This window comes from Peromyscus californicus, unplaced genomic scaffold (genome assembly GCF_007827085.1).
Source record: "Peromyscus californicus insignis strain IS unplaced genomic scaffold, ASM782708v3 Scaffold_6__1_contigs__length_162567912, whole genome shotgun sequence".
In the NCBI taxonomy this organism is placed as follows: domain Eukaryota; kingdom Metazoa; phylum Chordata; class Mammalia; order Rodentia; family Cricetidae; genus Peromyscus; species Peromyscus californicus.
The window spans coordinates 46027737-46049971 of record NW_026294584.1 but is presented as its reverse complement, the minus strand read 5'-3'; the positions used below and the strand labels follow the sequence as shown (position 1 = coordinate 46049971).

At 43.9% G+C, this 22235-nt stretch overlaps 1 protein-coding gene across 2 annotated transcripts in view; it reads left to right on the top strand.

The window, feature by feature from the left end:
- Window positions 1–16171: 16171 nt before the first annotated feature.
- Chchd3 (coiled-coil-helix-coiled-coil-helix domain containing 3) overlaps window positions 16172–22235 on the top strand; it is a 281829-nt gene continuing 275765 nt past the window's right edge. For both annotated transcript variants that reach the window (XM_052720434.1, XM_052720433.1), the window contains exon 1: window positions 16172–16422. In XM_052720434.1, the coding sequence (XP_052576394.1) occupies window positions 16342–16422 (81 nt within the window). In that variant the 5' untranslated portion in view covers window positions 16172–16341. The remainder of the gene's footprint in view (window positions 16423–22235) is intronic.

Genomic DNA, 22235 nt, shown 5'->3' with positions numbered 1-22235 from the left:
TCTATAACCAGTCCTCTTTAAGGAAAGAAATGAAATCCCACAATGCGGATGGCCCTCCACTGAAAGGCCTTAAGGGAATAGCCAAGGACCTCTTGGGAAAGAAGGAATTTTGTTTCAAGAAATCAACATCTGCTGGGCCTGATGGTGCCGGTCTATAAACCCAGCCAGGGTCAAGGCAAAGTTGGCTTACAGAGTGAGCTCAAGATCAGCTGGGGTAACTTAGTGAGATCCTGTCTCAAGCACTCGGGAGGCAGAGCCAGGCAGATCTCTGTGAGTTCGAGGCCAGCCTGGGCTACCAAGTGAGTTCCAGGAAAGGTGCAAAGCTACACAGAGAAACCCTGTCTCGAAAAACCAAAAAAAAAGTAGGAAAAAGACTTGGGATTTGGTTCAGTAGTAGAGTATTTACCCAGTATGTGTGAGGACCTGTGTTCAATTCCCAGTACTAAATCAAAACTCAGCAGCAGCTCCTCTGGTAGAGGTCAAAGCCTGTCACCCTGGCCCATGGGTTTCAGGTTAACCATCTCCCACAGTTGTATGAAATAAACATCCCTATCTGTGGTGGTTTGAATGAAAATGGTCCCATAGGCTCATAAGGACTGACACTATTTGAAGGTGTGGCCTTGTTGGAGTAGGTGTGGTTTTGTCAGAGGAGGTGTGTCACTAGGGGGTAGGCTTTGAGGTTTCAGAATGCTCAAGCCAGGTCTAGTGTGACATTCACGGCCTGCTGCCTGCAGATCCAGATGTAGAGCTCTCAGCTCCTTCTCCAGCACCATGTCTGCCTACATGCCACCATGCTTCCTGCCATGATGACAATGGACTAGATGCCTGACACTGTAAACCAGCCCCAATTAAATGTTTTCCTTTATGAGAGTTGCGGTGGTCATGGTGTCTCTTCACAGCAATAGAAACCCTAAGACACTATCTATCCACAGTAGCAGGCATATATGTTGTATGTGTATCGGTCACATCTACATGTGTCTCTGTACCTGTGTCAGTATCTATAGCCATACATTTCATTGTTATCATTCACATCTCTCTGTCTGCTGCCTCTGTGTTCTAGAAGAACCCTGCTGATACCACGGGCATCTGCTAAAAGGGAATGGACTAAAGCCATTTTGTAACCCACAGAGATGTCTCAGTTTCCCTGCTGTCCTTGTCAGCCTATGCTCACTGATGCCATTGTGCTGTAGAGTGTAGCCCTGGCCTTGATGCTACAGCTTTTCCTGTTGCCTACTTCATTCCCTCCTCCTGCGATCATCTCCCTCCCTTCTGCCGTTTCCTGAGTGAAGCCAGGCCTTTCCCACAGAGAGCTAGCTGCCCATTCCTCTGCCTCTGCTCCCTCTGAGCAGTGTAGTCTGCCAGGGCGTGGTAAAGCAGGGAAGGGCGGAGCTTGCTGCTGAGTGACCAGGCTGCTGAGGAAGCCCAGAGAAGCAAGGACTCTGTTGTCATCATATCACCCCCTGCTAAACTTCCAAACTTCTTTTAACTGATCAAAAAGAACTCTTCCAATGTCTTCATACTAGGCAAGAGGTTATCCTTCTTTGCATTTACAAAGTAGACAGACTAGGTTTATAAAGAGGAGGAGATCAACAATTAGAGAAATTGAAATCGATATCCAAGTCCTCAGTTTAGGCTCCACTTTACTGATAATAAACCTGGGGTTATAAACTGATTTTATCACTCGGCTGGTTCTTCATAACAGAGAGGATACTTCGGTCAGATTAGAACTTTTTGTTGTTGTTTAGATAGGTTCTCATGTAACCCAGACTGGCCCTGAACTTATTCTACAGTTGAGACTGGCCTTGAACTTCTGATCCTCCTGCCTATAATACCTCCCAAATTCTGAGATTACAGGTGTGGGTCACCATGCCTGGCCTAAATTTGTAATTCATTGACAAAGACTAGGGACCCAGTATGGACTGAATATAAAGTTGAATGAGACACTGGACCCACCTCCAAGAGTGGAGGGAAGGGGAGTGGGGAGGTGGTCATCGAATGTAACACCCTCTACTTTCTTGCCACTATTGGGAGGCAGTCAGTTTAACACCATTCTAGAGGTGTAACTTTCGCCTACCTTGCCCTGCTTTCTCCCAGGTCACTGCTGACAAGAATCAACTTGCCCCCAGTGCAGTAACTGTGTGTGTCAGGGACTCCACTGACCATCTCAGAGCTGTCTCGGCGAACGAACAGTGTGTGTGTAATTGCCAGGTAACCACTTTCTCTGTGACCAGCCTTGAAGGGAAGGAAGTCCCGGAGAAATTTAATCTCAGGATGGCTGAGGAAGCAGCTTTCTAAAATTCCTTGAGGGTCATAGTCTCGTCCATTTCACTAGATTTCCTTCCCTGTTTTTCCTTGCTCTGATTTCATGGTCATATAAACAGATGTTTAAAAGCAGGAGAGAGGTGGAAAGGTGGCTCAGTGGTTAAGAGCACTGGCTGCTCTTCCGGAGGACTGGGGTTCGAGTCCCAGCTCCCACCTGATGGCTGACAATCATTTGTAACTCCAGTTCCAGGCGATCCAATGACTTCCTTCTTCCAGCTGCTGGGGGCCATGCACACACATGTGCACAGATATACATGCTAGTAAAATATCCATCTGCATAAAATAAAAATAAATAAATCTTTTAAAAAAAAGCAGGAGAGATTTTCAAGAGATACAAGATGGGGAAAGATGGATTACAAGAGGCAATAAAATGATTGGAGCAAGTATTTAGAAAGTCTTAAATTAGATAACAACAATTACAACAAACGAGAACAAATTTGAAAGCTTAACAGAATAGATATAAAATAGTTCGAGGCCTGGAGAGATGGCTCAGTGGCTTAGAACACTGGCTGCTCTACCAGAGGACCCGGGGTTCAATTCCCAGCACCCACATGGCAGCTCACAACTGTCTGTAACTGTCTGTCAGTTCCAGGGATCTGACACCCTCACACAGACATAAATGAAGGCAAAACACCTGCACATAAAATAAAAATAAATAAAATAATTTGAAAGAAAAAGTCATAAAAGAATAAACCAAATCACAATTGATTGTTATAAAATCAGTTACATTAACTACACATTTAGGCTATTAATCGGTAAAAAAGCAGAGGTAAATAGCACTAAGTTTAAAAGCAATAACTAAAGTACACTTTAGCAACAGTGAAGAGCATGAATTTACATAAGGAAGATATCCAAGTAAAAACATATGTGGAAAATGATCAGTCTCACTGGTAATAGATAAGTGCAAATGAAACTATGTCTCACGTTGATCATACTTAGAAGGACGACGGTATCAAGCGCAATCTCCTCATGTCCCACGTATGGAACGGAGATTGTTGCAGCAAACAGGCAACACCCGAGAGGCTTCACAGTGTATGGTCTTCTCCCCTGAAAATTTCATTGCTAGGGACTTCTCCTCAGGAGAGAGCTCCAAATATGCACACTGAACGGCATGCAGAGTTTTTATCGAGCTGGTGATCTGACTCCATAGACAAGAGCTCTTGTTGCCAAGCCTAAAGACCTGCATTCCATCCCTGGAAGCTGAGTGTGAAAGGAAGGAGGCAACACCCACAAGTTGTCCTCTGACCTCACATGCACACTATGACAGATGTGCTCTCCCCACAAATAAATGAATAAAAACTGATTTTAAAAAGTTTAATAAAAAGTATCATTAGTGATCTATTTTTTAAAATTAGGGTTGAAATTTCTAAATGTCCAGTAAGTAGGACATTTGATGGATAAATGAAAACACACAAAGAATATCATGTAATCATATAAATAAAAACTATTGTAAGACAATGCTTAATGACACAGAAAAGGGACTTAGAATGCAATAAACAAAAAACCAGTAGGCTAAATACTAGCATATACTTTATGACCCCATTTATATTGGAGATAAAAAAGAATGTATTTTTGTATTCTGAATATATTAGCAATAGATAGGTATGAATAGTAGGTATTATAGTTAGTTTTTATAGTTAATCTTTTATTTATCTACATTTACTATAACAAACACATGTTATTTTAATAAACAGAAGCTACTTATGCAAGACTAAGGAAAATAAGAAAACAGTTTACAAATAATTCCAAATTAAGGAGTTAAAAATGGAATTGATGCAGGTAATATAAATATCTGAAACATATACAAACAAAATACAATATGAGATTGGAAATATAATAGTGCATTGGAAATCAAGACAAGAAAACATGGCTAGGATAACATAAAATCACTACTTCACATTTTAGTAAATGCCAGATGTTCTCTATGTTAAGTGCTTAACCTAAAATACCTACCATCGGTGAAATAAGGTAGTCCCTCATTTAAATGTTTTGATGACTAATATGGGGAAAAGGCAGAAACATTGGCAACGGTTATCTTTGTTTATAGCAGCCTGTACACTGGCCATCCATTCCTCTTTGAAATGCCTCTTCCTCACAGCCATGCCTTGAGAATAAATGGTTCTTTCTGCCATTTATCAGAGATCAGGAGGAAACACTGACACAGTTCCTTTAATTCCAACTCATTCTATATAGTTCCTGTCTATGTTCAGGGCCCTAAGATCCCGTCCTCTCCCCGCCTTAGTTCCCATATCTTACTGTAGCATCCAGGGGGACCAGGCGTATAGAGGGACCCTGGGTTGTGCAGTGAATGGCAACTCTATGGTAAATGTCAACAACTTGGAAAATAGAAAGCAAAGTGGTTTGTCAGTTACTTTGCTTTATTTGGTGACTTATAGCAGAGAAGACACAGACTTATTTGCTCATATAATGGGAAACTCCAGAGAGATGCCTGGTAGGTGTGATTTGGAGCCAAGAGACAGGGCCAAACTGTTTTACTTTCCAGTTCACTGCTCTGTTCTTTCTTTCCAGCTCTGTTTTCATGCAGGCTTCTTAGGTGATCAAAAAGGAACACTCCAGGCTATATTCTCCTTCCTGTGAAATGGGTATCTAGCCAAGAAGTGTCTGTGTTCTAGGAGAACCAGGAGAGGTGTGCTGATAGGTTTACATCCTGAGCCTTACTTACATCCTTGGGTGGAGTTAAGGATGGGGACAATCTCACTCAAAATATATATAAAAATGTCAGTGTGTGTGTGTGTGTGTGTGTGTGTGTGTGTGTGTGTATGTGTGTATGTGTGTCTGTGCGTGCGCACGTGCGCCCGTGCGTGCGTATGTGAGTGCAGGTGCTCAAGGAAGACAGAAGAGGGCAATGGATCCCTTGAGCTAAAGTTACAAGCTGTTATGACCTGCTCGTCCTAGGTGCTAGGAATGGAGCTTGGGTCTCTTGAAAGAGCAGTACACAATATTAAACACTGAGCCTTCTCTCTACCCCCTCCCAAATATTTTTGAGAACTGTTTCATTGGATTCATAAATGTAGAACCTGAAGATAAAAGGGGTGACTGTACTTACTCTTGGATACCTGTGTGATCCTGGCACTCTAATGCCTAGGACCCATGTAGATTACCAACTGTTAAATACCCAGGCTGAAGGGACAATGTAAGCCCAGTTTTATGGTGTTTGCTTTCTGTGATGATGGAGCTATTCCCACAGTCATTGATTTCAAGCTGCCAAGTTGATGTATCTAAACGTACAGCTGAGTGTCACTGGGTGTGGGCGCTGACTCCAGCAAGCCTCTGCTTTAAGTTTCTCTGTGACATTTCCTTCAGTTTGGGATGGTTTGGAGCACATCTGTCCCATGGATCCTTCTTTTTTTTCTCTCGTCCAGTTCTCTTTTCACAGGTGATTGACTATAATAGACTTAGGATGTCCTTGTTAATTATGAAGCACCCTGAACCTTAGCTTTCCAGTAGAGGATTCAATCATCCCTGAGACATGTTCTCCCAAGCAATCTCTCTGTCTTGCTTTCCCTCTACTTCTAAATTAAAATAAAATTGAAGTATTGCTTGCATTTTACTCATGGACAAGTATACAAATCTTAAGTATACAGCCTAGTAAAATTGTACAGATATGCATACCACGCAGTAACCACACAATTAGTGACTAGAACCTTTGAAATATAGCAGAAGATTCCGTGGTGCTACCTTTAGGTGAACGCCACTCACAAAGGAAACCACTTTTTGATGTCTTTTTACTGTAAGATTTACTGTAAGATTTGTGTGTGTGTGTGTGTGTGTGTGTGTGTGTGTGTGTGTGTGTGTGTGTTCATTGATGTGTGCCACAATGCAAATGTGTGAATGGAAAAAAGAAATAAAAAGGAAAAGACGTGACTGCTCCTAGGTATGGTGGAGGAGAAAGTTCATTGTAGATCAAAGAGAAAGTGTAGCCAGAGGCAGAGACATCTGGCAGAGTCCAGAGTGGAGATAACTGGACTGAGCTGGGCTTGGTGCGAAAACGGAGAGAGGAGAGGAGCCAGACCAAGAGGCCATGATGGTAATGGTAGATGAAAGGGCCAGGTAATCAAAGTGGCTGGATTATGTAGGGAAGGGCAGCTGGGGGAAAGGCAGCCCAGCTCCTGGGCTGGAGAAGTTTAGGGTAGGGGGTGGAGCATGCCAGCCATACCCTGGAATAGGTAGGGACTGAGGGATGCCAGGAGAGCCTAGCAGCCAGGTCCACTTTGATATGTTAAATAGGCACCTCAGCCATTTGTCCCAGGGTTTGAGACCTAACAATGTGGAGGTCAGAGGACAACATGAGTGAATCAGTTTCTCTTAGCATCACGTGGGGCAGGGGACTGAAACTCAGGTTGTCAGTCTTGGCAGCTAACACTTCCCCCTGCTGAGCCATCTCACTGCCCTGCTCAGTTATGTTTGCAACGTTCTTTCTCCCTCCCCGAGTGGCTGTGATTGACCAGGCTCTTGGTCAAGCTAGTCAGGCTCTTTGTGCCATGAGCTCTGCCCCTAGGCTTTGCCCTGTCTTTGAACTCATGTGCACGGCCTTAAGCAATGTATGTATTGTTCTGAGTTTTCCTTCATTTGCTCAGCATTACTCCTATGATATTCAGCTTTGTTAAATTTAACAATAGTTATGGTTTTTTGTCTTTCACCGTAGTGAAGCATTTCCTTGTACAAGTATGCCACCATTGTGCACTCTTAAGTCAATGAACACTTACATTGTTTCCTGCATGAGGTCTTGTGTGATGAAGCTATGATAGATGTTCCTCTATGTGTTTTTGGTAGACTATTGGTGAAATTATTAAGGCAACTGCACGTAGTTAAAAGGGAGGTTTATTTTGTGAGGTAACTTACAAGTGAAGGGATTGGTTACAGGATCTGGGAAAGGTGTAGTGTAGTCCAGTGGTGTTCTCTGGAGAACTCTGCTCGGTCTACCTCCAGCATCCAGGGTCCAGGAACCAAGAGAGCTGGCGCATCCGGATCTCGGGTCTTCAGGGTCCTCTCTTGGCCCTGCCTTGTAGGCATGATAGTTACTGAAGCCTCAATGGGGCTTGGAACTTCCAGATCAAAGCTGGAATGGCTACCCACTACAGTAGACTTAAGTTCTTCTTCTTCTTCTTCTTCTTCTTCTTCTTCTTCTTCTTCTTCTTCTTCTTCTTCTTCTCCTCCTCCTCCTCCTCCTCCTCCTCCTCCTCCTCCTCCTCCTCCTCCTCCTCCTCCTCCTCCTCCTCCTCCTTCTCTCTCTCTCTCTTTTCCCCCCTCTGAAACAGAGTTCCTTTTTGTATCTCTGGCTGTACTAGAGCTCACTCTGTAGACCACACTGGCCTTGAACTCAGAGATCCACCTTCCCCTACCTTTCAAGTGCTGGAATTAAAAGTGTGTGCCAGCCGGGCGGTGGTGGCGCACGCCTTTAATCCCAGCACTCGGGAGGCAGAGCCAGGCGGATCTCTGTGAGTTCGAGGCCAGCCTGGGCTACCAAGTGAGTTCCAGGAAAGGCGCAAAGCTACACAGAGAAACCCTGTCTCGAAAAACCAAAAAAAAAAAAAAAAAAAAAAGTGTGTGCCACTACTGCCCGGCAAGTTCATATCATATCATATCATATCATATCATATCATATCATATCATATATATATACATATATATATGTAAGTATATATATATGATTAGCTGATGGATTTGTGTGAAGCCTCTAATATTCCCACAGAGGAGGGAACTGTCTTTATGTTAGTCCTGTCACCCTTACACTTGGGTTCTATATCAGCACCTCACAATTGTACAGCATTGTCATTTCCATTTAATAATCCTGTCTGCCTTGGTTCCAGTGACTGTTGAAGTGTCCCGTTTTCAGGCCTCAGAACCAGGGCAGTTGAGGCTCAGGAGGGCAGTTTCCCATCAGAGAGGAATCAAAAGTGCTGGCAAAGTAGGAGACTGAATGTCTCTTGTCACTGGGCTTTGTGGACTTGGGTGACTCACTCATTTTCTCTGGGTGTGAGCCCCATCATCCGCAGCATAAACTGAAGACTGGAGGCTGGAGAGACAATGGTTCTGCAGTTATGAGTGCATACGGCTCTTATGGAGGACCTGAGTTCAGTTCCCAGCTACTCATGCTGGACTGCTCACAACTGCATGTAATTTCATCTCCAGGGGGTCCTTCTTCTGGCCTCTGTGGGCACCTGACTTCATGTGCACCCCACGTACGCATACATAATTAAAAATAAAGTCTCTAAAGATGAAATTTTGAAGAAGGAGATCAGATGGTTGTCAAGGTTATTTCCACTTAAAATCTCATGAATTCCAACACAAGAATACACTGTCCAGTCGCCTACTCTGGGCTAAGGGCTGGAATTCTTTTCTTCTCTCCATATGCTTGCCAAATTATAATGGCTGGAGTATCGAGTGTTGGGGTAAAGACTTTACTTTGGAACATGAAAGCAAAACAGTGTTTCACTGACACTGAAAGGTCAGCAAAGTGCTTGCCTTGGATGGTCCTGAGCTGGGTACCAGCAGCTGAGAGTATGCATGGGGCTATTTCTACAGTATTAGCATCAGTAAACATGCGTTTCTCCGCCTGTCCAACCTCTCAGCAGAAGTGCCTGTGTAACCTTGATGCATTCCAAACATTTGTTATTTGGAAGTAAAGAGGCTAACAGCTTGCATTTCAGAAATCTCTCAAGTTCCATGACAGGTAGATATTGTTAAAAGGTTAGAAGAAAGTCCCTGTGCTCTCAAGTAAAAATGGCTTGAAAATTCATCAAGGCCAGAGGAGCCATTCAGGAGAGATGACAGATGGAATGTTTGTGCTTGTTTAAGGGATGGAGATGAGGAATGAGTCTCTCCTGACTTGTGCTATACTCGTCAGAGATGATCACTCTAAATCCTGCGCAAAGGAAATCAAAGGGCCTTGGGACCTCGGCATGGTTTGAATTTGGAAGCAACAGGGAGCTAGTCAGGGTTTCTCTCTCTCTCTCTCTCTCTCTCTCTCTCTCTCTCTCTCTCTCTCTCTCTCTCTCTCTCTCTGCATACTTCTCCCTGTCAACCCCTCCCTCCATGTCCTTACCCCAACACTCAATATTCCAGCCACTATAATTTGATGAGCATACAGGGAGGAGAAAAGAAATGAGATGTCAGGGAAAGCCCATAAAAATGAAAAAGGCCAGGCAGAGAAGTGTCCAGGCAGTGACAGAAAGTGACTGCTTAGAAACCGGCTGTAAACTGGGTGAAGCTTTACTCTAGAATAAACTTTATGCTGGATGTACCAGGAAATCTTGGGGCATTGCCAAGAATATGGCCCATGTGCAGAATTTATTTTAGCTATATAGTGTTAAGTGGTGTCTGTTAAGCAGACTAGTCACCAGGCTCACCCTACAGTAAGGCAGGGCACAGCATATACAATTTATGGTGAGCCAGACATTGACAGCAAAGGTACTGTCCACTGGAAGCTGGAGATGGATGGAGGTGTTCTTGAGAAGTGAGGGACCGCTCTCTCATGATTTTGCTTAATACGTGAGCAGCTCAGTAGAGACTGGTTTGTGCTGTTACTGATGTTACATGCCAAAATACACATCTTTATCCTGCACTTGCGAACGCCATTTACTTATTGCTGACTTGTTTTATGCTATTTTGAGTTTGTAATCTCTTTAAATGTGCTACTTAAAATTCTTATATTCCAAATATGTCACAGGAGCCCACGTACATGCACACACACACACACACACACACACACACACACACACACACACACACGCACAAATGCTCACATGCAGGGAGAACTACCGTTGAGCGTTATCTTGTTTTCATATGGTTCTCTGTATAACAATAGATGGGAGGGATTTGAAAGCTGGGGCCCTGTGACAGTCCGTTGAACACGTCCTAGTCCATAGTTTCAGAATGTGCTCATATTGATTGAACTCCACCCGCAGCTCTTGCCTGTGATTTTAATTGGCTAGCTATAACTATGGCAACTATATGGCCTAGATTTTCTAGCATCATCCTGATTTCAAGGACTGGGTTTAATTGTCTCTCTAAGTACATGACTAATGTCAGGGCAACTGCTTCAATTTCTCGCTCAGAAAGGAAGATTGTTATATCTGCATTCGATTTCAGGCCAGGCCATAGATTCCAAGTGCTCTGCTGTGTGGCTGCAATGCTCCTCAAGAGCTCCGAGAGGGCTCTTGTGCTGTGCTGAAGAACACACTCATTAGCTCTGCGGGCCGGGGACCAGGAACTGGGCTCTCTGCCTCCTCAGCATTGTTCTTTCACCTTTCCATCCATGTCCCCCTGTACTCCTGGCCCAGTGAGTAAGGCAGTCAAGCCACGTGTAAGGGAGCAGCTGAAGAGAGGATTTTGCTTTTTAGTGATTTTTTTTGGTTTAAAGTTGGGGTTGACAAATCAGAGTGTGTCCTGCAAGCTTTCTTCTCACCTGAGACTTCTTGCACTTCAGTGGAATGGTCTAGAAGTCGAGGTGGGTGTTTCCAACCCCTACCTCCCCACCCCCAGGGAGAAAGGTGATTGGAAACAACCTCCCTCCTTCTCTACCACCACCCTTTCTTCTTTCTCTCCCCCACCTGTCATCCTTCATTCTTCTCTCCTTCCTTTCCTTTCCCTTCCATCTCTTCCTCCCTCCTTTCCTCCCCTCTCCCATTCCTCCTCATTTTCTTTCCTTCCTCTTCATTTTCTCCCTCCTGCCCTTCTCTCCTCCTTCCCTCCTCTCCTCTTCTCCTTTCTTTCTGTGTCTTCCTCCCTCCTTCCTTCCCCTTTCTTTTCTTCCCTCTCTCTCCCCCTTTCCTTCTTCCCTCAGTTCCTCCTTCTCTCTGTGCCTCCCTACCTCCTCTTTCCTTCTTCCCAAGGTTTGATGTGATAGAAAAGTAAGAAATGACACATAACAAGGAGTTGGAGGACAATACTTTTGTAGTGGCTGCATTAGCCAATGCTCTCTAGAGGAACATAACCCATAACAAAGACGATTTAGTGGATTGTCTTTCACAGTACTGTCGGAGTAGTTCAACAGTTGGTGTGTGTACAGATGAAACCAAGATCTTTGCAGCTGCTTAGCCCACAGGGCTGAACATCTCAGCCATCCCAGTCTGGCACCACTACAGCTCTTCAGTCCACATTGGGAGGAAGAAGAATCTGGGTTCCAATATCAACAAATATGGCAGCAGCAGTGCCAGCAACAGAACAGATGTACTTGTCAACAAGGGGCAAAGGTGGTCAGGAAAAAAGCACTAGTATTTCCCCCTGACTTCCTCATATCTGGGCATCTGATGGAAGGTGCCACCGCACCAGGGGAGGGCCCTCCTCCTTAGCCCTCCCAGAAATACCCTCACTGGCCCAGAGGCATTGTCTCTTAGTTGATTGCAGATCCAATCAAACTGACAATCAAGATCAGCTATCATAGTGGCCAAGCTAAGATTTGTGAAGAGCCACCCTACCCCTTGGATCTCAGTTATGAAGCTAAGGACAGTGTGCTATCTGCCACTCTTCCTTAGCATGCCAGTTTCTGGGGTGGAGACTGAGAGGAGTGCTGTATTGCTCTACTGATGTTTGGGTAGACTTATGCCATGAGGAAGAGCTTTTGGTAAAGCTATGGGCGTGGTGTGTGTGTGTGAGTGTGTGTGTGTGTGTGTGTGTGTGTGTGTAGAGAGAGGAGCCTGAGTGCAAGCAGAAGCATGGATAAGACCAACTATTAAAAGATTGTATCTGGAAACTTTCTTGGAGTTCTAAGAAACTCTGGAAACTTCTGGAGGCATGTGTCTCCGTTCCATGCTCTGAGTTTGTGGGACGACGTTGTTACTCACTTCACGCTAGCGTCCATTTGATAGACTTTTATTTCACTATCTAACACTTCATTAAAAACTATTTTTGTATCGTCTTTAAAGAATTTTATGCATGTATACATTGTAATGTGTTTTGGCCATATTTATCTCCCCAGTTTCCACCTCTAATCACACCCCTCAGACCCTTCTACATGTCGTCTTCAAACTTCATGTGCTCTTCTTTTTAAAAAAGAATTCTTTTTAAAAAATATAACTCACTGAGTCCAATTAGGGCTGTCATTATGCACTCAGGGGTGAGGCTCTCTGGTGGAGTGTGGGAAAACCACTGGGACCACTTAACTGAAGGAAAGTGACTCTTCCTTTCCTAGAAGCAATGAGCTGCCAATAGCTCCTTGGTCTTGTGAGCCTTCCCCATCCAACTGGAATTTTGACTGATTTGGTATTGTGAACAACAGCTGCAGCACGATAGATAGATAGATAGATAGATTAGAGAAGAGAGAGGAGAGAAAGGAGGAGAGGGGAAGAAGAGAGAGGTGAGAGAGAGAGAGAGAGAGAGAAAGAGAGAGAGAGAGAGAGAGAGAGAGAGAGAGAGAGAGAGAGAGAGAGAGAGAGAGAGAGAGAGAGAGACACTATATGGGTGCATGTGGAGGCCAGAATTTGGTGTCACAATGGCCTCCTCAGTAGTTTCTGTATCTTAGGTTTTGAGACAAGGTCTCTTCAATCTGCATCTCATCCTTTCAGCTAGACTGGCTGACTAGGGAGTCCAAGGAATCACATCGCTCTGCTTCTCCCCTGTTCCAGCTTCTTATGTGGGTGCTAGGGATCTGAATTCAGGTCCTTATGATTACAGCCAGCTCTTTACTCACCCAAATGTTTCCAGTATACTCTCTTTGATGCTGAGACTCAAACCTAGAGCCTTGCTCATGCTCGCCAAGTGTTCTGCCACTGATCTATAACTCGGGTCCCACCTTCTCTATTAAAAAACTTTCACATTTGACTTTATTGAATGCTAAATAAACTCCTGTTCTTCTTCTTCACTAATGAATAACTTATATGTCAAAAAGATAATTTATTTTAAGCGCACAAATCAGTCAGTTTGCACAATTCACTTAAATGGAATCACAAGATATGTAGTCTTTTTGTGTCTGGAATTTTCCTTGGGAATAATTAAAAAACACATTTACTTATATCATGTATGCATTTTGTCTGCCTGTACACACACATACACACACACACACACACACACACACACACACACACACACACACACACACACAATGTTCTAAGTATATGCCTGGTGCCTGCAGAGGCCAGAAGAGGAGGGGTCTGGTTGCTGAGAACTGGAGTTACTGGCAGTTAGGAGTTACCACGTGGGTGCTGGGAACTGAACCTGAGGAGCAAGGGTCCTTAACTACTGAGTCTTCTCTCTAGCCCTTGGCACAGCTTCATGTTATGACATAATATGTCGATTCATCGATGTCGTAGCATATGCCAGCACTTCGTACCTTTTTATTTATTATCCAATACTATTCCATTATATGGAAATGCTGCATCATGTTGATCTATTTATCAATAAGTGGACATTTGAGCTATTTTTGATGCTATTCCTGATGGGTTTGATGTGTTCATTTCGCTTGGGCTTGCTAGTTGCAGTGTATAGCGATACACTGGAGCTTTTACTTTGATCTTATATTCTGCAACCTTGCTGAACTTTAAAAACAATTCCTTTTTTAGTAGATTCTTTGGGATTTTTCTATTTATAAGATCATGTCATGTGTGACAGAGGCAGTTTGACTTTTTTCTTTCCATCTGGATGTTTTTATTCTGCTTACGGTTCCTGCTTCACCCCTCTGTAGTCTGCCGTGATGCTTCCCGGTTCAGACTCATTACCCGAGCTGCTCCGCTTCTCTTTTGGTACGCTGCGAATTTCACATTTAAACTTGAGAAAGTGATACCAAAAATAGAGAAAAGGGAGAGAGAATCTGAGCGGTTCAAGTTGAGTTTTTTTTTTTTTTAGCCAAGTTTTGCATTTTACTTCCTGCATTTCTGGCTAATAAATGTTGCCTTTGGGTTAGATGATCATGAGAAAGCTATAGCCAGGGAGAAGAGGAGGCCACTGGTTCTCCATAGTTCAGGAAGAGATGGTAGAAATTATGGGCCTTGAAATTGACATGGGGAGAATAATATTGTCACTGTAGGTATTTTCTCCCCCAAATAAGATGCATTATTATTATTATTATTATTATTATTATTATTATTTGGAAGGTTTCTTTAGTGTTGTTTGAAACGCACTAGGAGTTTGAAAGCATTTTGGAACCTCTGCTGAGAAGACCGCTGAAATGCTTTTTGTTCCCTAACTGAAGGCACCCATTTCCTCCTCATGTTTGGCTTTCTTCATTGTTGACAGGTGGTGTTTTTTTATCTCTCTGCTCTCCGTATGGAAGCCTTTCATTTTGTAAGTATTTATTGAGCAACTGTTATATGCAGCATCCCCAATACATGCTGTATATGTTGTAAGAAGTGAGGTTGTGTTCCGGGAGGGGAGGACCCATGGTAAGGAATGACAATCCGTGGGTGTATGGGCTCCCTGCAGAAGAATGTTTAACTGTGATATAACTTGAGGACAAGTAAAGGAGCAGAGAGCCTCAAAACTTGGAGATAATGTAGTGTGCTGTGGATGCACATATGTTGAAAGGACGGCATGGTGAGATGAAATGGACACTGTGCTACTGACCAGGGCTGTTGGAATGGGAGAGAAAAAGCTTCTGCTGTGCAGAGTCTGACATAATGACAAATAACTGAAGCTCAAACATGTTTCTTCAATGTTTCGGATCCATCTGACGTAAGAGGATACCATGGTATGCTGTGTTCTGTGGCTCTTAATGCAGAAAAGGACAAATTGAAAAAAGTATCCATGTTCAGCTAGTTCTGTCCTCTCCCATTCCCCTGCTCTCCTTTCTGCCTCCTCCTTTTTTTCTCTTGCCCTTCCAGTCTCCTCCACCCTCCTTCTTCCTCCTGTTCCTTTCTCCTCCCCCACATATCTAGGGCTCTCTCTGTGTTGCACATACAACTGACCTACATCCACAGCCCCACCCATCTAACTTCTAAAGAGTATTTGTCTGCCTCTGTAAATCTAAGATCATACTGTACTTTTAGCAACAGTGTTGAGCAAAAACAAAGCAAAACAACAAAACGAAAAACAAAAACAAAGACGAAATGTGTGGATAACCTAATTTTTTTTTAGACTGCATGAAGGCAAAGTACCGAAGTAGAAATTTTCCATAATAGATCATCTCAACTTTGTCTAATGACGCATTAATTCCTCCACGAATTTATACCATCTTTGGCGATTACTTTCCCCTGCCTAATCGTTCGGTGATCTAACTTATGAAGGAGCAGGGGAGGCACAAACGTGGGAAATACTGTTGTGCCTGCAAGCTCGGTATAAATAACTTTTTCCTGTATATTTTCGTACGCATATTTGAAAGCCCTAACATTGAAAGTTTCACTTCACATAGCCGAACAAATACATAGGCCATGAAATAGGAACATAAGCAAATGTAGTCTCTGCTCTTAAAAGTTTAAGACTAAATAGCAAAATGGTAATGGCAAAATGGTAAGTTTAGTGACAGAGCTTTGAGAATAAGAATGTTAAGAATTGCTTGTTTATGGGAGTGCATCTCCCACATCTAGCTTTGAGTTGTTTGGAGTGCCACTGCCTACTTAACGGACCGAAGTTTTTAGAGTCAATTGCAAATGGTTGGGTGAACAAACTTCCTTGAAAGCAGACCCCTTAGAGCTCTCCGGGCCGTCAAGACTACAACTCCCAGAATGCTCTGATCCCCTAGCAAACTCTGGAGCAAGAACAGATGGTCACAACACCAGCCACGCCAGATCAAGACTACAATTCCCACTACTCTCAGAGGCTCCGGAAACCTTGTTAAGCACCACCTGTTGCCATAGCATCCGGGTCCGAGCCCACCAATCCTGGAGCGTCTTCCTATAAGAGGCGGGCGGCTTGCCTCTCGGGCCAACCCGAGGCGCCCTACTCCTGGCACGTGACCGGAGGAGGCGGGCTTTTGGGACCGGCGCCTTCTCCTTGCTTCTTGGGGTCGTGGCCTTGCTCCTGCCGGGCAAGGGAAGGGTTCCTGGGCTTTCACGCGCAGGTGTGCGCGTGGGTCCTGACGTGCTCGCGGGTCCACGCTCGGACTCTGCGGGGACAGAAGCAGGAGCCATGGGCGGGACCGCCAGCACCCGCCGGGTCACCTTCGAGGCGGACGAGAACGAGAACATCACCGTGGTGAAGGGCATCCGGGTGAGTGCCGTGGGCGGGCGGAGGGCAGCCCCTGAACTCGGACCCCGACGCTGAGACGTGCCTGGGACCGCTGCACCTGCCTTCTCCGCTCTCGGCTCGCGCTGTTGTCCCGCTAGAAGTCTGGGTCTCGGAGAAGAAGCACATAGTTTCAAGACTCGGAACGTCCATTCAGAGAAAGTTCTTGGTAGTGTGCCAGTCGCCAGGCACCTTGCCGGGGCAGATAGGGTTGCCGGGCCACCACGTCGTCCTTGCTCACTAGTTGCAGGGCTTAATTGAAACTTGCTTCACTGTGCCGGTCTGTGTGTCTCCTATTCAGGACCCGAACCCTGCTTTTCCACGCACATCTCTCTCTCTCCGGGTGAATTGGCGTTTTAGGGATGACCCTTAATGCCATTCAGTGCCACTCTGATGGTATCACCCCAACACATACATACACTCATGCATTCAAGTCATTCCTGGCCCTGCTGGCTAACGTCTGGCTTCTGGCTCCTTCTCTTCCACCTGTTTCCCCAGGTACCTCCCCTGTGGTTTGTTGGCCCAAGTTTTGAACCAGGCCTAGTTACTACAGACCTACTGTCTGCCAGCCTGATAGGGGCAGAGGTCAGTTGCAGTTCTTCAAGGTTGGTAGAACTAAGACAGTCAGTTCTGAGGGATACGTTGTAGAGACTTTTAAAATATCCTTTGCGTGTACTTGATACATGAAATGAAAACTTGAATTTTCTCTAGGGGGTATGTATACCGGCACTAACTTCATTAACACTCCTGTGCACCTGACTTTGGAGCGTCGTGGTTTGGAAAATACACTTGTACCTAGTAAATAAAGCACTCCAATGGTTTCAGAAGGTTTTAGGGTACTTCATATTTTCCCTCTACTGTTTTTACACAGCTACAATTAATCTGTTAACTATGTAAGAAACTTTTTAGCATTTGTTACAAGGAAATAAAACTTTAAAAAGATTTCAAGTGTTTAAAAACTTTTTCCTCTGAAGTTTGTTACTTTGAAAAGAACTTATTAAAGTTTTCCTGATAGAAACTCCAAACTGTTGAACTGAGTTTTTGGTCTGTGACCATCAATTCTCACTATACTAATCAGTGATAGAACTACGAGGCCACATTCTTTGCTATGTTGTGGTTTAGTTGGTACTTTTTGTAGTAAGATGAGAATTACTACAAACAAGTTTTATACAGAGATGGAAAAAAAAAGTAAGTTGTCACTAGGCTTTGAATGTTCCATACCAGAGAGTGAAAACTTAAAAAAAAAAAAAAGTCTCAGTTGAGATTTGGTTAGAAAAATGTGTAAGTACATGCATGTCCTCATGTGTCAGTACAGACACAGCAATGGCACAAAACAAAATTGAAAGAGAATTTGGCCACAGCATAGAGATTTGGATAAAATATCAGGTGATGTTGCGTGATGGGCTGACAGTGGGGCAAGTGTTGGATTCCAGCGGTGAGATTGTTTTAAAAGACTTTCGCAAACTTTTTTTTTTTTTTAAACCATGCCCTTCAGCCACACAACTTGAAGTAAGCTGCCCTTCTCACAGATACATTTTATCTCTGTTGTTACAGTCCAGGCAGGCAGCCTCTTTTTGGTCTGTGTGCCACTCTTCTGCAAATGCCCTTGGCCGGGTTTCCTTACTTCCTGTCTTTTTCAAGGACGGACTGTGATCTCCCGAGCTTTTTTCAGTTTCTCCTCTTCAGATTGAGCCAAGTACATCTCTCCGGTTCTCTCTTTTCCAGCTCTGAGTTTATATGAACTTCTTGCTACTGTCAATTTTTTGAGAACAAATGTAGCCTGTTGCAGTTTCTTCCAAAAACTGGTAAGCTGTTGAACTGTGAGGACTTGGAGGTCATTTTGGGTTCCTTGAGGTCATGCACAGGAGAAAGCCAACTTGGAATTAAGCTGACATGTTTAGTCTGTGGCTCTGGACACAATTAAAATCACATTTCAGTACAAGTAAAATACCACCACACTGGACAAGTCACCTCTCTGATGACACATCCTTATCCATAAGTCTGAATGTTATCACACCTTTTGGTTAGGGTCAGAGGATAAGGTGTGTAAAACTCGTGACGAATTGTGGACTTTTAGTTTACTATTATTATTAACTACTATTTTGTGGTGCTGGGAATTGAACTTAGGTCTTCCATGTCCTAGACAAGCACTTTACCATTGAGCTATATTCCCAGCCTGCTTTGTAGATTTATAAATAAAAAGTGGTCATTAGTATGATAGAGTTCCTTTCACATTTAAAATTCTGGAGTTCTTTGAAAGTGCATTGGGATCCCACAAACCTGGGTTCAGATCTTTGCTCTGTAGGATTTAGTATAGCTTAGGGCATGGACAAGTCACCTTTGAGCGCATTTCCCTATCCGTTGTTTCCATGTAACTGCATATTAGTGAGAATGTGGCATGTGTGTACCTGGCCCTGTGTCTAGTGCTTTGTCAGTGTTTGCACTTACCGTGGTAGCTTGGAGTTCCTCAGGAGAGCTGAAGCTTAAACCTATGAGACCACAAAATAACCAAACAGGAGAGCATGCTGTGCCCCATGAGAGACTCTACAGGGCGAGTGAGGAGCCTGGGATTTTCCATCCCCTGTTTGAGTCTTGTAAATCTCTCTTGGCTGCTCTTGATATTTTCTTGGCTTTGAACAGTCATCTTGTTTGCTTTCCAGGCATGAGAGCAGTATTCTCAGCATGTAAGCAAGGCTTTGTCTTTAGGCAGTTGTTAAAACATGGACAGATGAGCCCCAGACTCCAGTTTTGGACTTCACAGGCTAATGCAACTTGACCTAAGAAAGGTTTTCAAATTTTGATCAATTTTATAATGTTTAGGATCATCAGTTAAGAAAAATAAGAGTATACCAATAATTCAATACTCATTCCTGGGAAACTAGTTTGTATTCTGTTCCATTGACGAGATTAGTAATTTCATCTCAGTTATCCTGATATAGAAAGAGTAGCATTTAGTGAGCAACAGAAAATTCACTAACTAGGCCGAGTTTATTAATAGATCACGAGTTTCCATATTTTTTTTTTTGCTGAGGTGCTTATAGCTTGCACTTAAAGGACCTACTTACAGTGTCAAGTTTCCAGTTTCTTCTTGCTGGCAGGCACTACTTTTCATGGTATTAGATATACAGTCCTGCTTTTTCCTTTATTCTGAGCAGTTGCTAGTATTTTTCTGCCCTCTGTAAAATAGCCTGTACTCTTATCCCTGGCTTCAATTTTGCATATGAAACTACTTGTATGGACTGTATGAAGGATTTCTCTCTTGCCTTGTACTCTCTCTAAGTCTCAAATTTTCTAGTGATAGAAAAACAAGCATTTTTATTACTCACTTGTGCTTAATAGGATTTTTGGGTCCACCTGCTGTGCCTGCTTAGGAAGTGTGCTCAGGACCCCATCTTTCACGAATTTATCTGAAGCATCAGAGCTGTGAGTGGACTCTTCCAGAGCAAATGTCAACTTCAATGAGTATCATTTTCAAAGTTACACTTATCATCATTTCTGACATAATGGATCTCTGCAGCTGGCCTTGAAGCTGCAAGCTGACGTTCACAGGAGCCAGTCAGAGCTCTGTGCATGCCATGCAACACACCGTGGGCTCTGGGAGATGTGGGCAGTCAAGAGCCCCTAAATGAAGAGATTTCTTTTTTTTTTTTTTTTTTTTTTTTTGGTTTTTCGAGACAGGGTTTCTCTGTGTAGCTTTGCGCCTTTCCTGGAACTCACTTGGTAGCCCAGGCTGGCCTCGAACTCACAGAGATCCGCCTGGCTCTGCCTCCCGAGTGCTGGGATTAAAGGCGTGCGCCACCACCGCCCGGCAAATGAAGAGATTTCTTAATGTGGAGTTCTGTAGAGGTTTCTGCAGAGAGTGTGTTAGCCAGGATTATACATTTATTTTGTTAGCCATAGCCTGTAGTTTCAATTTTAGGTTCTGTGAGTGTCTTGGGCCATCTTAAGTTTTCTAGGATTCAGAACACAAGTAACAAGTTAAATAGGAACTGAAAATGACACATGGCTTACAGAAATGAGTCTGTGTGTGTTCCCTGCCACCCCATTTTCTTCTGTAAATGGGAGAATTGACAATTTGAGTGTCTGTGCCTTAAAAAGGTAGTGGGGAACCAGTGTTCACAGAAAATGACCTGTTCTTCCCTGGAGGGCAAACCAAGAGAGAAAATTGCATCTATGTTTTTTAAATCAATTTGATAAGAAACATCTGAAGAAAAATCATTAGGGCTTCAGTTGTGAACTGTTCTGTGTCATGTGACTCCGGCCTTTACCATCTCAAGGTTAACTTGAGTTTCCCCCTCTGATAGCAGAAGACTATATTTGTTCCTTGTACTCATCTTCTTGTGTCTGAAAAACATACTGAGTTCTGGATTAGTGGGTGGCATGTTTGTGCAACTTTTGGATCAGACCAAACAGTGAGTAGGAAGAGGTAAGTGAGATGACTAGATGATATACATCGTGCTCTGTGGAGCCCATGGTCTGAGTCAAATGGTGGCCAAGCTCTGCCTGCTTAAGTGTCTTTGAATAGGGTAGGTAGGCTAGGCCAGCTGATTCTGTCAACAGGCCTGCTTCTCCTGCTCACCCTTAGGGTACTTGTGGTTCTTTTGATATATAAACCTCTGTGAGTTTTGTAAGGTATGGACTCTGCCCCAACAATACAGTGAGCACACAGTTTTGTGTACATTGAATTAATCCATGAACTCCAAAGTCCAGGGGCCTCTGGGTGTAGTTTGTAGCATCAATATGTGATGTGTGAGGGGTGTTGCTTCACATTTGGTATTTGGATGGAGATTCCAGAGGCAGCTGGAAGAGCAGGTACAGGTCAGCAAATGGTCGGCAGGTGGGAAAAGGTTCTTCTAATGGAAGTGCCCTCTTTAAGGACAAATGTGTACCCGGAGAGTTTCCTCTTCTTGGGTGGCTTGTCCAGCTCTTCCTGAAGCTTATGTTGTACCTTTGACCCCCCACCTCTGCCCAACTTTGGGTCAGTTTTTGTCATAGAGAAGAGCCCAGCTGTTCTACAGCTGTGGGCTGTGTATGATCTTGGCCAGCTTCTTTCAATCTTGTCTGCTCCCTCACAAGTGAGTACCTGTTCCCAGAGGAGATCAGGTGAGAGCTGAGCTTACCTCAGACTGTGTAGAGCCTGGCTGCTGTATGGTATAGCTAGGACAAGTAACAGTGCTCAAGTTCAGGAGAGTGGCAGCCCAAGGCTGCCGTTACTACCTGTGCACCTCAAAGGCCCAAGAATTCAGCTGTGGAAGAACAGATGCAGGCAGCGCCGAATCAGCAACCCTGCAGTCTGCTTACTGTGGATTCTTTGGATGACATGTACATACATATGTTTGACTGCATGTGACCAGAACCTACATTAAGAAATGGTTTGGTTGGAGTTAGAATGACACTAAGTAGCAATGTGGAGGTATCAGAGAAACCACAAAAGCAACAAAAGGTTAACAAATACTTACTGCTGGGTTGAAAGACATTTTGTACTCCTATGCCCCAAAAAGCATAGGGAGAGAAAACCCAACACTTGCACACTCCTCCTAGGACCTACACAGCTGCTGGTAAGAACTCCAGACCTTGTCCTCAGCCCCATGTAGAGAAGAGCTCCATGTAGGCCCTGGTGGTGAGAATAAGCTAGAAGAGAGAAAATCTGTGCCTATGGCTATATGAATAACTGCCCTACCAGATAGTTTCTGGTGTACATACTACAATCCCCATTTACCCCAGTGGCTAAAAACTTCGAGCTCCCAGACAGAGGAAGTGAGGTGGCTAGCCTCTTGTATTTTCTGAGCCAGCTCCTT